This window comes from Melopsittacus undulatus, chromosome 2 (genome assembly GCF_012275295.1).
Source record: "Melopsittacus undulatus isolate bMelUnd1 chromosome 2, bMelUnd1.mat.Z, whole genome shotgun sequence".
Taxonomy (NCBI): domain Eukaryota; kingdom Metazoa; phylum Chordata; class Aves; order Psittaciformes; family Psittaculidae; genus Melopsittacus; species Melopsittacus undulatus.
Window position 1 is genome coordinate 12,806,470 of NC_047528.1, and position 13,714 is coordinate 12,820,183.

The 13,714-nt window shown below is 37.3% G+C and overlaps 1 protein-coding gene across 1 annotated transcript in view; it reads left to right on the forward strand.

Annotated features, from left to right (window-relative positions):
- ARHGAP42 (Rho GTPase activating protein 42) overlaps positions 1-13,714 on the forward strand; it is a 154,851-nt gene that overhangs the window by 73,895 nt on the left and 67,242 nt on the right. The window contains exon 4 of the mRNA XM_005149713.3: positions 7,949-8,020. Coding sequence (XP_005149770.1) covers positions 7,949-8,020 — 72 coding nt within the window. The remainder of the gene's footprint in view (positions 1-7,948; positions 8,021-13,714) is intronic.

A 13,714-nucleotide genomic window follows, 5' to 3' on the forward strand; every position in this document is an offset into this window, starting at 1 on the left:
CATACATTTAGATGTATTATGGGTCGTGACTGTTTTCAGTAATCCATTTTCTTAAGGCTTTGTTCTGTGCACGTTGAAGATGTACAGCAGAATTAACATACATGTGTTTGTAGCTATTTCATTTCAGCAGTTCACAGTGCTTGAAAGGCATGCGATGTTCCTCTGAGAACAAATCTACTCTCTATACGCAGATGGATTGTATTATATGGTGTAAATAATTTTTAAGGCTCTCCATAAAATGTATTAGATATCTCATTGCCACTGCATGTTATCAGAAGCATTTTTTTCACTGGGTATGTGGCAGGTTTGTAGCCTCTGACTTCACTGCTAGTTGGAGTGATTGATCATGTGATTGATCATGTGTATCTGCTGCATTTTCTCAACTCAGCAGCACAGTTTGGGCATCAGCTATTAAAATGTCTTTTACAGTAAATTTAGTTTGTCAAACCAGACCATTTAGTAAGAGGTGATTATAATAAATACAGTTTCTGTTCTGCATACAAACAGAGAGAATTGGGTAGCTGCTTCTTGGTGCTGTTTAAAGTTGTGCTTGAAGCATTAGTGATCTGACAGTGCCCAAGGATCTTGTGTTTATGACCAAAACAGATTAGCATACAAACATTAAAACTTAACTGCTATAAAATAACAATAATTCTGGGAATTTAAATATAATGATATTTTCTCTTTAAATATTTATAAGGCAACAAAGACATTTTAAGCTTCCTGCAAATTCTCAAATGTGGAATTTGAAACAGATGGAATGAATATTTAGCTTTTCCCTCCAGAGACATCACAGGCAATGAATGCATTGAGTGAACAAGATAGTTAAAGAGAAATAACATTAAAAAAATATTAAATGGGCGTGTAGATAATAGACTTTATCTAGATATGCCAAATGCTATTTTTCCATCTTTAAAAACTTTTAATATATGGAAATTTTGTGGCTAACTTTACTCTCCTTTGCCTGCAATGATGATTTCAGCCAGAAATAATCTGCCTCCTTATGCAAAACACAAACTGTTCAGATGCATGTAAAACTGGCTGCCATAAGTTTGTAGTGCAAGTATGCTCATATGAGTGCCTTATTTACCTTCCCTATTTGTCTTGTAATTCATGGAACAATATCTCAAATCAGAGTCCAGTCTTGCCGTGTGATTCATGAAGAGATGAACAGCTCATTAAGCAAAATAATTATGAGATGCTTGAAGTCCTATTTAAGACCTCTTATTTCTGCTGTAATTCTGTTAAATATTTGTCCTGTACTTCAAGACCTTGCCATTAGATAACATAATGGTGTTCACCTGTTTCTAGAGCAGCGTTAAGTGAATAGTATCAGATGGTGGGAGCTGCTGATTTCTAAACATCATTTTTTTCTTTTGGTTTCCATACTCTGCTTCAGTGAGCTCCCTTGATGAGCCCTGTCTCTGTCAGGCTTCAGTTCACTGCCATGTTCCAGATGATTCATCCAGGTGATGAATCTGGCACCTAAATACCCATTAATGACAGAAGGTATTAGCAGAGGTAGCATGCTGTCACAGGACTCTGTGATGGAGAGCAGAATGCTAATTCTGAGACTGAATGAAGAACCATCATAAAGAGAAGTGATGTATAATGGCAGATTTCTGTTTTAACATGCAAAATAGATGAGCAGTTTTGATATACCTATTTCAGCACTCACAAATATATAGGTTGGTGATAATTGTCATAACTATGCTAGAAATTAATTAAATAAAAGGAAATTAAAGAAGATTAGGGAAGAGATTAATTAGAGAAGAGATTCAGAGAGGCCCTGCAGAGAAGGACTTGAGGGTGTTGGTTGATGAGAAACTGAACATGGGACAGCAGAGTGTGCTCGCAGCCAAGAAAGCCAACCGTATCCTGGGCTGCATCAAAAGAAGCAGAAGACCAGCAGGGTGAAGGAGGTGATCCTGCCCCTCTACTCTGCTCTCATGAGATCTCACTTGGAGTATTGTGTGCAGTTCTGATGTCCTCAACATAAAAAGGACATGGAACTGTTGAACAGTTCTTTACTGTAAGGGTGGTGAGGCACTGGAATGGGTTGCCCAGGGAGGCTGTGAATGCTCCATCCCTGGTGGTGTTCAAGGCCAGGTTGGACAGAGCCTTGGGTGGCATGGTTTAGTGTGAGATGTCCCTGCTCATGGAAGGGGTGTTGGAACTAAATGATCTTAAGGTCCTTTCCAACCCTAACTATTCTATGATTCTAAATAAAGAAGTATGAAGTATTTTCCTTTCTTTTTTCCTAAGGATAACCCATATTCTGTATTATGTAATGTAATAAAATTTAACATCTTTGTTCCCTGTTTACCCCACTTTCAAGTTTAAAGTGTATTCGACTTTTTTTTTTTTCTCGTCAATTCTGAAGCAAGTAACTTGTTCCACTATTCCATTGGTTGTAGTACTCCGGGAACTTATTCATCATTTGGGGAATATGATTGCATTTGTAGTTCTGCTGTTTGGTTACATGTTAGGAGTGTCATATGCCTTGACTGTGAAGTTAACTTGAGAGTAACTTTCAGTGAGTCTTGTACTATCCATAATGTTTATCCAATCTAGCTTCTTTCTGCTGAAAGACAAGCAACCCTATTGTCCAGTCCCAAATTACTTTGGGTTATTCCGTAAAACTTTAAACAGGTTTGGAATACACCTGAGTCAGAAAGAGCAGACTTCAGCCCCAGCGGCCCAGACATTCATTTACTTTCCACTGGAAACATCTAAACAATGTTATATTTAGGCTTTATATATCTACTCAGAATTATCTTCATGGAAGCAGAACAGCAAACCTGATTTTGATTGCAGAGAACCTGTCAATTTCATGATGTGTTCCATCTTGTCTGAAATGTGTTCAAATGGATCACAGGAATCCTGTGCTTATTTCTCCCTGTTGATTGGGAAGGGAAGCTTATGTGTCTGTATCAAGTGCAGAGAATGTGATTGTCTAGTGTTGAGTGACTGAGTTAATTGCTTGGTATGCTCCTGAGACTATCTGTACTAGTGTCGTCATTGAGATGGTAATGTCCTCTGTCAGATCTTGCTGTTGGAAGGGCATGGAATGATTCAATAGGGGACACAAAGTTCAAACATTTTGTGGGGGAGCTGTTACTTAAACTCAGAAATACCTTGTTTCTTTCTCTATTAATGACAGTTGGTAGAGCTTACCTTTTTTCTGTTGTTGCTTGGCCCCAAAGAAAGTTAACCAGTATTAGTACAGAGTGGTCTCAAAGGTCCAGCATTTCAGGGTCATTCACAAGGGTTGTCTTCTGGGAGCTTCTGCTTCACAGTCATTGCAGACACAGGGGATATTGGAGCCTCCTTTCCTTCCACGAGGATCAAGTTACTATTTTTATGAATGGTTGTACTGGACCGTGGGATCCTTGAGTGCTGAGGTACCATAACTGTTGTAGCTTGCCATGGAGATGGCGATACTACAGAAAAGGCAAGATGCTTGAGAGTGGTTGGGATGTTATTTGGTTTGTACTCCTTGTACCCTCATCTGAGATAGGATAAGTCATCTTCACCTCATTTAGGAGCACATGGAAACATCTAGGAAAGCATATGCCTACACTTCTAGACTGTTGGGTGTGAACTGAATGAAATGTGGTTTATAGAAACACTCGATTAATGATTCATGTACTGATATAATGAAAATACTTTAATTATTTTTAATTACATGCTGTGCTTAATAAGCTAGTGGGTAGTTTAAAAATAGAGAAAAAAAAGGTGCAGGCAGATATTTCTAAAATGAGGTGTACTCGCTCATTCTTGTCACTGAGCTCACAAAATGTAGTGATTGCAAACTGTAATGTTTTCTTGCTTGGAACAAAGGAAACTATCAAATGGGAGAACAAGCCTAAGAGGGCCTCCTGGTATTTGATGTTCTCCCCACCCAGGTTCTTGACACAAGGTCGCGTCTGGTTAGTGATCACAAAAATGGTCACAGTACTCTTTGCAAAGTTTGCTTGTTTTTATACTGCTCTCAGCAACCTTCTTAGCATGACAGGGACTGTTTGTTCTTTGATTTTATTTATTTATTTTCCTTCTTTTTTGTTTCTTTTTTTTTTCACTTCAAGTGCAGTCCTGGGAGTAATTCTTGGATTGATTTCCCTCAGTGAGGGCCTTGGCTTTTCTCTGTTCCAATAGCACACCAAATGATACAGGTACAGACCTGGGGCTCACCATGTTTTCAAGAATGTGTTTCTTTGCACCTAAGTTTATTTTTAAACATATGTTTTATGTGTAATTTATTTTTAAACACAAGCTACATCTTATAGAAAAATAGAAAATAACATTGACTTGACAAAACTTAGAGAAAAGTAATTTATTCAACCATATGTAGCTACTCTCAGCCTTGATTGGCATCCACTTGTGTATTAAGACCACTTGATAAAGCACTTGGACTTTGCTGAAGTGATTATCGCCTTACACATTGTACATGGAAGTGTCCAACCTCTGTCATTACCAGCCAGTAGTTATAACTTTCTAATCTGAACCTGCTTTGCCATCATCTGAATTCCAACTCTGCTTGAAATAACCAGCATTGGTAATAATGTCTTTAGAATATTAGCACAATCTTGGATATCGTTAGATGCCTTTTGTTTGTCAATAGGGGAGGGATTAAGATGTACCTTGAATATATTAATTTTTTTTTGTTTTATAAGTGATTTGTCTGTGTAATGTTTTCCATACAAAGCTGTAAAAATATTTGTTACAGGCACTGAATTTCAAATGATTAACTTTATGTAATATTTACACTTTTTAACTTTTAAAATAGAAAGTAAGGACTTAAATACATGGCAAATATTTTATCATGACGTATTTATATATATCTTTGTAGCATGTAAACCTGATACATAACTAAGTTACATAAATGCCTTGTAGTCTCTATTTGGTGTCTGTTGTTATGTTTAAAGTTGTATTGATTAGGTTCTGTTGATACAGGCCACAAACTGAAAAAGTGGGGGGGTTCTGACAGATTAGATGTTAGGAATTCTTAGGAATTGAGAGAAGTATTTCAAATTAAGTTATTACTTTTTATCTAGTGAAGTAATATATTTCTACGTCAGAAATGCGTTACTATGAATATTTTAGCTATGAGATTTGTTGCCTTCTCTGAATTAATTTGATCGGTATTTTCCAGAGGTCTTATTCCAACATGAAGCAAATCAATATTTGTCAGTAATCAATATTTGTGAGTCATTCAAAATTCTGGGGAAGTGAGTTTTATTTCCCATATGCAAGTGTGATAATTCTGTGTTGCAGTGAAAAGTACTTGTAGGAGATACAGAGCAAAAAAAAAAAGGTAATTCAGATAAACTTGATTTAATTCCTAATTCCGTTGCTGCAAAGGTGCCTCACTTGATATTGTTGCTTTCTTATTCTGGCAAATGGGAATCCTGTTAACTTAATTCTGTCTGTGACCTACCTAGTTCTTAGCCCTACAAATAAAAATATAAAGCTCAAAAGGTATTAACTGTTCTTTTACTGCAGTTCAGCATTATAGATTGTCATGTGAAGCTTAAAGGTTTTAGTGCTTAAACAGCTTAAAATTTCTGTGTCTGTATTGTAAGTATTTAATAACAAATAAGCATCTGCATCAATGTTTTAGTTAAATTTCTGTTTATTTCCACTGGATCTACCCAAGTAAAAGGAGATAAAGGATGTACAGTCTGCATATCATTCACTATCCTAAACTCAGGGCTAGAAAAGTAATTGGAGAATTCAGTCAAAAAATTAACATTAACTTAAATTTAAGGAAACCTCAAAATGGAAATACTCAGATTTGTTTTTAGTTTTAGTCTTCCCTTTCTAGCATAGTGACAGTTTGGTTTCTAATAAGGTTATGTTAGTTGATGTTGAATTTTTTTCTTCTAAAAGCTTTAAAGATTGCTAGTCAAAAATGTCTTCTCAGCATTGATGTCTCACCATGTTGCCTCAAGGGCCATCAGAGCATATTGAGATGCTTCGGTTATGCAAACAAAAAGTGACCTCATAAATTGTCAAAGCTGGCTGACAAAAAGCGTTTAAAATGTGTAAATGTTTATTTTTCAATATTTTTTACAATTTTGGCATGATTTTGGTGGTACTTATTTTAACCATAAAAATCTAAAAGGCAGAGAAAACTTTTGCACATGAAAAGAAAGAAAAGATGCATCCATGCTTCTCTACCAGTGACTCCAGCAAGCCTTTGTGATTTCTGTATGTGCCAAAAGCCATATGCAGGCTCTGCATGCTGCCAAAACTTCCAGCTGCTGTTTCCAGGTGCATGCCTTGCAGTTCTGCCTGACTGTGAGCATGTCATCTAGCAGTTCTGCACTACCTAGTGATTCTTGTATAGAGATTATCCTTTGTGAATAGCATGGACTTTGCCTTGTATAAAGTATTGAGTCTTGAGACATTGTTTGAAAACGTCCACTTGGAGGGTAACAGTTTTGTAGTCTGTTGCAGTTTAACTGATTGGAGGAAGTGGAATGCAGTGAAAGCATGGTGAGTGCTGTGAAAGAACTCCTCCTCATCCTCAGTGCCTGGTTCCTATTTTAAAACGTAGCACATTTTGATCACTGCATCCTTGAGGATGCCAAGTGTTGCCTTTGCTGTCTTGGACTTTGTTATGTTGGGATGTCAATGAGAATCTCAGTTTTTCCTGAAACTCTGCCCTAGTGAGAGATGTGGTGGTTCTGTGGTCTTTTGAATTGTAATGTTGGGTTTGGGAGGAAAGAAAATGTGCTCATGTTTCAATGGGTTGATTCTATATGTTTATTATTACAGCCTTTGGGGAGATTTTCGTGCTCAACTGACAATGTAGCTTTATCATTTATTGTTATGGAAGAGTCACAAGAGCTGTATTCATTCACATTTGGCTTAGGTACATGTTAGCTTTGCCCAGACCTCCAACCCTGCCAAAGCCCAAATGTGGAATGTGATGAGTATGGTAAAGACTGGGCTGGTGAGGAGAAAAAAAGCTATTCATGCAGAAAACCTAACATTTTGCCTGCAGATAGTATAATAGAATATTGTAGTGTGTTCTATTATGCTTTATTTCTGATGTGTTGGCAGTTTTCAGTTTCTTCTGAATTTTCTACAGTGAAGTCATGTAGCTGTTTAGCCTGTCCCTAAGAGGCACATGGTGAAATGACAGGGGTTTTTTAGTGAGTGGCACTATGGCATGGCTGGTATTTGTATTCTGCTGCATGTGTGTTTTCAGTCCAAATGACTAGGGACCATTTTGGGTGGTTGCTGCTGGGAACGGTCTTTGGAGAGGGGTTCCCAGGACAGGATTTACACTAAATAAACAGAGGCTGTGAGGGGAAAACTGTGATTCATTAGGAATCCTGGTTTAGGTTAAAGTGGTAGAAATAACTGCAGGGCATGTTAGACTAGTTTAAAAACTGGAAAAGTAGAAGGAATCTAGAGTGTTTTGTAAATTGTCCACTTCTCATTTTAGAGTTCTCTGCCTTACTTTTCCCCTGTTAGCCAAAATAGCCCAAGATAGCCAAAAAGGTTCAGCAGTCAAAGATTCAGATTCGGTATACACAAGCTTTTCTAGGCAGTGCTGTCAGTATTACTGTGTCTTCTCTGTTCTGCCAAAACATGTGTCTGAAAGTTTTTGTTTTCTATTCTGGTTCTAGGCAGGACAGAAGGAATGGAAGTAAAATACCAGAAAACCTGTCTACATATTGCAGAGAAGCTTACTACATCATTGATAACAATTGCTTTAGAAATTGCTTCTTGAAAGCAATCAAGTGTAGACTAGTGAACATGTGTGTTGTATGTTTTATGTAAAGAGGACATAACTGTTTGACTCGCCCATATGTTCTTACCAGAATGTTACAGACAAGATTTTTTCAGTCTTGCACATTGGCAGAGTTGGAGTGACTCTGCTTCCAGCAAATACTCTGTTTTAAAAAGATATGTCTTATGTTTAACTTTGCAGATCCAGAATGCTAATGATGTGCTAATAGCACCGCTGGAGAAGTTTCGCAAAGAGCAAATAGGAGCAGCAAAAGTAAGTGGCTGTGGGAACAGTTCATTTTCATTTCATGTTTATTTGAGTTTATCAGCATGTTTTGAAGGCTGGACTGCAAACAAGCATTTTGTATTCAAACATACTTGATGCCATCTTCATAATGTGTTAGTAAATTGTATTGGATGCTTTGCTTCAGAGGAGATGATTTAAAAATGGAGTTTAAAGACTGATTATATGCATAGGGTACAGCTCTTACTGCTGTTGCACATTCCTACCATCTGGAGTTGCGTTCATATTCTGGTGTCTGCCTTCATGTTAACATTACGTCTTGGATTAACCCAGAATGGCACAGAATGGTTCAGCAGCTGATCTGGGTGCAGTGGCCCTCAAGTGGCTATTGTGTAAGATGTAAAGAAGTCAGAGTGTTTCAGCTATGCTCTCTCACTTGTCTCTGCTTTCCCTCTCCACTTTACATGGCTGACGCAATGCAGAGTATTCATTTTCATGTTGCCCAGAAATTTTTCCATGGTGGAAGTACTCCAGTTGGTGATTTAAGACAATTCATTGGTGTTAAGTGTTAAATTTGTGTTAAAGAATTAGTGCAGATTGTCTATACCAGGGTTCAGTTGTCAGCCCAGGAAATGAGATATACTGGGGAAAAAGATGTTGGAATGAACCATTAGACTAAAAAAGCTAATTTCAGTCTGAAATGGTTATCAGTGACTGTTTTGATCACAATCTCAGAGAAATACATAAAGGCTGAGGTGGTCAATTAGAGATATGTTTAGTAACATTTCGTTCTGTCTACATAAATATGCTAGTTCTGAAAGCATTTTGCATCTTGTATTAGTGTTCATACATATTTCTAGGAAATTTTCCATTTATAAGGTTACATGGGTAGAAAAAAATACTTCTCTTTGATGTTGTAGCTGAGGTTGCTCATGTGCTGTACTCAGCAAACCTCAGAAGAAGAACAGAACTCTTGGAAAGAGAGACTGAGGGTTTACACTTTTTGTACTGCTCTTGTGAATGTGTAGCAAACAGATGAGGCTACTTCCGCACAGGAACTAAGTAAATGTTTGAGAAGAATTTTTACTGTGAACTTGAGGTCAGATTTTTCTGAGATGGATGTTCTTTACCCTCTTACTTGATATGTTTTTGTGTACAGCTGCATTCTTCTTGTCCCACCCCTATGCTGCTGTGAGATGCAGGGCTGGGAGTTTATTTACCATGCTGCACAAATCAGAATTTAGTCCCAATACAACATTATTTCTAGTTTTCAGTAGGTTTTAGTTGCATTGTTCAGTTCTTTGTGTTACCATTTTGTTTCATATTTCTATAGTTCAGGGGGCATCATTCATCTCTGCAGAGCCCTTTTTGAAAGCCTAAACTGCTGTACTGTTGACTATCCCAGTTTGTCAGAGAGGCAATCCACAGGCAATTCGCAGAGCTCTCTGCAGATGTTTATGTCTCCCTTGACTACGTTACTCACTAGATGTCAACACATATTTGATGATCTAATTGAAGATGAGTCCTTCGTTTTCTGACTCAACAAGTATTGGAAAGTCTGGGCCCTACAGGGCTGGTTGAGTCCTCTCTGTATAGGATATCACAATGGCTGGTTTCTTTTCCATATCCCTTCCAAATAAAATATGGACATTTGCCTATCTTACATAATTTGTGGAAATAGTGATCATTTTGACTTCTTTGTGGTCACACAACAGTGTACCGAAGGAGTTGAGGAGGGAGCCTGCCACAGTTAACTCTTATTCCAGTGTCTAATGGACTTTACTATGCAGTGTTGTGTGTGTTTTGGGCAGCCCAGGATACTGGCTTGACACACTGATACTATATATAGAGCTCTTCCGGCTCATTGTTGTATAAAATGTCAAATAAACTCCTACTTTCTTGCATTGCTCATAAAGTTCAACTCTCAGGCTCAGAAAATGAGAGATTCATACTGCCTGCATAACACAGGTGGTGACACAAACATTCACCTCTGAATTTATTTGCATCAGTGGAAGCAATTACAGTTGTCCTTTAACTAAATGGAATCAATACAAAGAAGTGAGAGATTAGTTATATTTAATAATGTTTTTCTAGTGATTACAAGATAGCGTTGTATGAGCTAGGAATAATAAGACCAGTGTGAAGAGCAGAAATCTGGGCTTTCCAAAAGTCAATGCTAGTTGAATAGAGAATGTGATCAGATCACTTACCTCCACTTCTGTTCACCCAGCTCAGTCCTTGAGTATTTTGACCTCTTACAGATGTGGGATGAGTTGGGTTTGCTTGTTATTTGTCTGCAGTTAATGAAGGTGTGCACAGAGATTTGGCTCTTTAAACTCCTCTAGGGTTATCTGAACTGATAACCAAATAAAAAAATAGATGCTTTCTTGTTGCTTGGGTTTCAGTTGCAAGTTTTAGAGGACAATGAGAATGTCACTTTATTTTTTGGAGGTCTTCTCTACACACACCAGCTGTATGAGCCATATATCACCTGTTAACTTTTTGCTCTGAAATACCAGGTTTGAGCTGGTTTTACCCCTTGTATTAACTTACAACAGCATATAGAATTTCATTCGTTTCAGACCCAAACTTGCTCCAGTTTGTCTGCTATCCCTCCCCTCCATAAAAACAGAAAACTTCTGTGCATGTGTTCCTCTCCAAGGAGAGGCTGAAATAGTGCAGACTCCACAGGATGGCTGACAGTTGTGTATGTATTTTTAGAGCTGTGAATTTTCAATTAATTTGCATTGTAACATCTTGTGGACCAACATTGTGAGAGATTAGGTATAGAAGCATGAGGTTAATTATATATATGCCTTTTGTATTGGCAGTTTCAGCAGTAGCTAGAGATGCAAGCAGCTGGTCTTTGTGGTTAGTCTTACATTGTTAGACCACATTTTATAAACAGTGATGAGTGCTGGATTCTCTCTCTTTTAATTTGTCTTTGAAACGATCAGTTCTAGTACCTTGTGAAGCTGTGTTTCCAAATTTATGGAGCAAAAAGAAAATAAGGGATAATTGTGTTACCAATATACATAATCAGAAATGGTACTAGGTACAACTGTCAGATTTTGGTGAGGGGGAAGATTACGTGAGAGAGCACTTAGCTTACTTGGCTTTTTTTCTTTCTTTTCTAAAACACCAGATAAAATTCAACTGGAGATAAAAACAAGCACTCCCCTCCAACCCACCATCCTGCCACACACATGCAGGAAACAAAAGAGAAAATGTTATAAATTAATGACAGTTTTTGCTATGATAATCACTCTTTTATTTTAACAAGTAACTTTGTAAGGCTTTTACTGTCATGATGAGCTATTGTAGGGCTACGCTACTGCTGTGTCTAATATAGCGAATGAGAATATTTTATTTATTCAAAGCTATATCAAGTTTAGGCAAAAAATACTATCACAGAAATCATAGATAATATGGAGGATAAAATATATCCTGTTGATACTGCAAAGCTTTATTTCAAATACAAGGACAGCATGAACCCAGAGTGCAAAGTTCAAGTGGTTTTGGAACATCATAAGAATAACATTAAAGACTAATTCTTCTCATGCACTTCAAAAACCTCAAGGTACCCAACAAATCAAGAAACTTTCCCCATAAAACATTAGTGTTTGTAATCAAACCAGCAATACATAAATCCCCATCACTTGCTCTTCTCAATTTATACTACTCGCTCTTCTGTTTTTATTGCACATATTTCAGTTCTTCCTTTTCTGTACACACTCAGTTTAAATAAAGCTGAGTTCTCTCCGGAGACTACACAAACCCAGCTTTGCATTGGATAGCCTGTTGATTTACTCCATCTGAGTTTAAAGAAATGACCTCTGCAATTACTGCAGAAACGCGAGCAAAAGCCGGGTGAGGTAACTGGGAAAGGATTTCAGGCACGAAGCATTTTCCCTTTTTTGGTCAATGTGGTCTGCAAGTCCCCAGCTGGTAAGATTGGTGAGATCACTGTGTGATGTGTGATGTACAAAAAGGCCAAACTTTCATGTTCTTTTTATCCATTGAGTACAATATTTAGCAATATTTGTTCCAATGTTCATTGACCTTTAGTACAACTTAGATCAAAGACAACAGAAGCAATTTTGGTTTTAAGACTTAAAAAGCAAGTTTTGTTTCCTCAGAGTTCCATCTGTTTGTTTCCTAAAATTATTTATTTTGGCCAGGAGGATTATTTTTTATTATTATTTATTTTCATTCATTCATTCGAAGCTGTGAGTTCCTTTCGACTTGGGATACAAATCCATGTTCACTGCTCGGATTAATTTTCCTGCATCTCTGTTCACATCTATACTTGCATGATATAGGCAGGCAAGAGCTGGCACACTCTCTTTGCTTTATTTGGATTGTCCAGAAGTTGAGGATTATAAAACAAGAAAAATCACCTGATTTTTGGAGTCTGTCAGAAAGTTGTCAAAGCTGAGGTTTAGACAGGGATCACTAGAAGTGCTGGAATGCCCATTTTGGTATCTAATCAAATTACAGCATTTGTTGTCCTTTAACTGAGAAAAATGCCTGACCTTGCTCTAGTAGGTACAGCGGGAGGTGTTTCATTATAAGCAGCATCTGTTATTCAAGGTTTGATACTTGTGTCCACTAGTTTTGTGATATTTTAATGCCAGTCTGGACCTTAGAGGGGAGGAGGCCAGTGGAAGGAAGCAGAAATCGAGGCCAGGATAGATGAGGTCCAAATGTGTTGAGTTAAAATGCAATAGTTTCCCAAAAATGGTTACTAACAAGAGTTACCTGATAACTTTTTTGATAAGAAGCTTATTCTACAGGCAAGGAAATGCAGCAGTTCAAACCTGTTTTGTTTTCAGCAAGGCTTTTAAAGCATCCTACATTAGGCATTATAATTTAGTTTATACAGGGGTTAGTATAAGAAACTCCCTTTGCCCAAGGAACTGGCTAATGGGGAAAGGGCAGTGAGTTTTGTTTATGGGGGAGATTGTCTGGTTAAGGAGAAATTACTAATTAGAAGATCCCAAGGGGCAATCAGAGATTGGTCTGTTGTTTTATTTTCCTTAATGACCAGGTAAAAACCATCTGGTAGTGCTGACACAGCTTGAGATTGCATATGTTGGGAGCATTGCCAAGATAGGATGAGGACTGGAGGACTGGGAAGAAAGTGTAAGATGAAATGACCAAGTGTGAGCAACTGAGGCTGCTCAGTGGTCATGACACAGCTGCAAACCAAGTAATAGGTGTATGGATAAAAAGCTCAAGTGGGAATCTTTAGATATTACAAGCTTTTAGGGATCTATGTCTGGTAGGAAGAAAAGTACAAATTTTCTATAGATTTTCTTTTACTTGTGTAAATCCTCAAGTTTTGGATCAAGTTTGTGAAATGTGAAAGAGTTGTAAATTGCATTTATAAATACATTTCATTCCAAGGTCTTGGTCCTAGATGATTATCTGAAAAATAATGCAAAATATGTTGTCTAATCTGGTATCCTTTTTAAGCTAGCATTGATAGATGCAACGACTGAGAAACTGGGAAGTTAAGCTTAAAAAAAGATCTTTAATAATGGTAAATTTTGTTTGTGACAATTGTAAGGAAACTTGAAAATTGGAAACTTCTTCAGATTAAATATTGTTAAAATTGTTTGGGTTTTTGTTTTGGTTTGGTTTTATTTCATCTTGATTTTTGCTCAAAATATAGACAGTCAAATAAATTCATGAAAATAGGAAGCTGTGAAAGACCTGCAG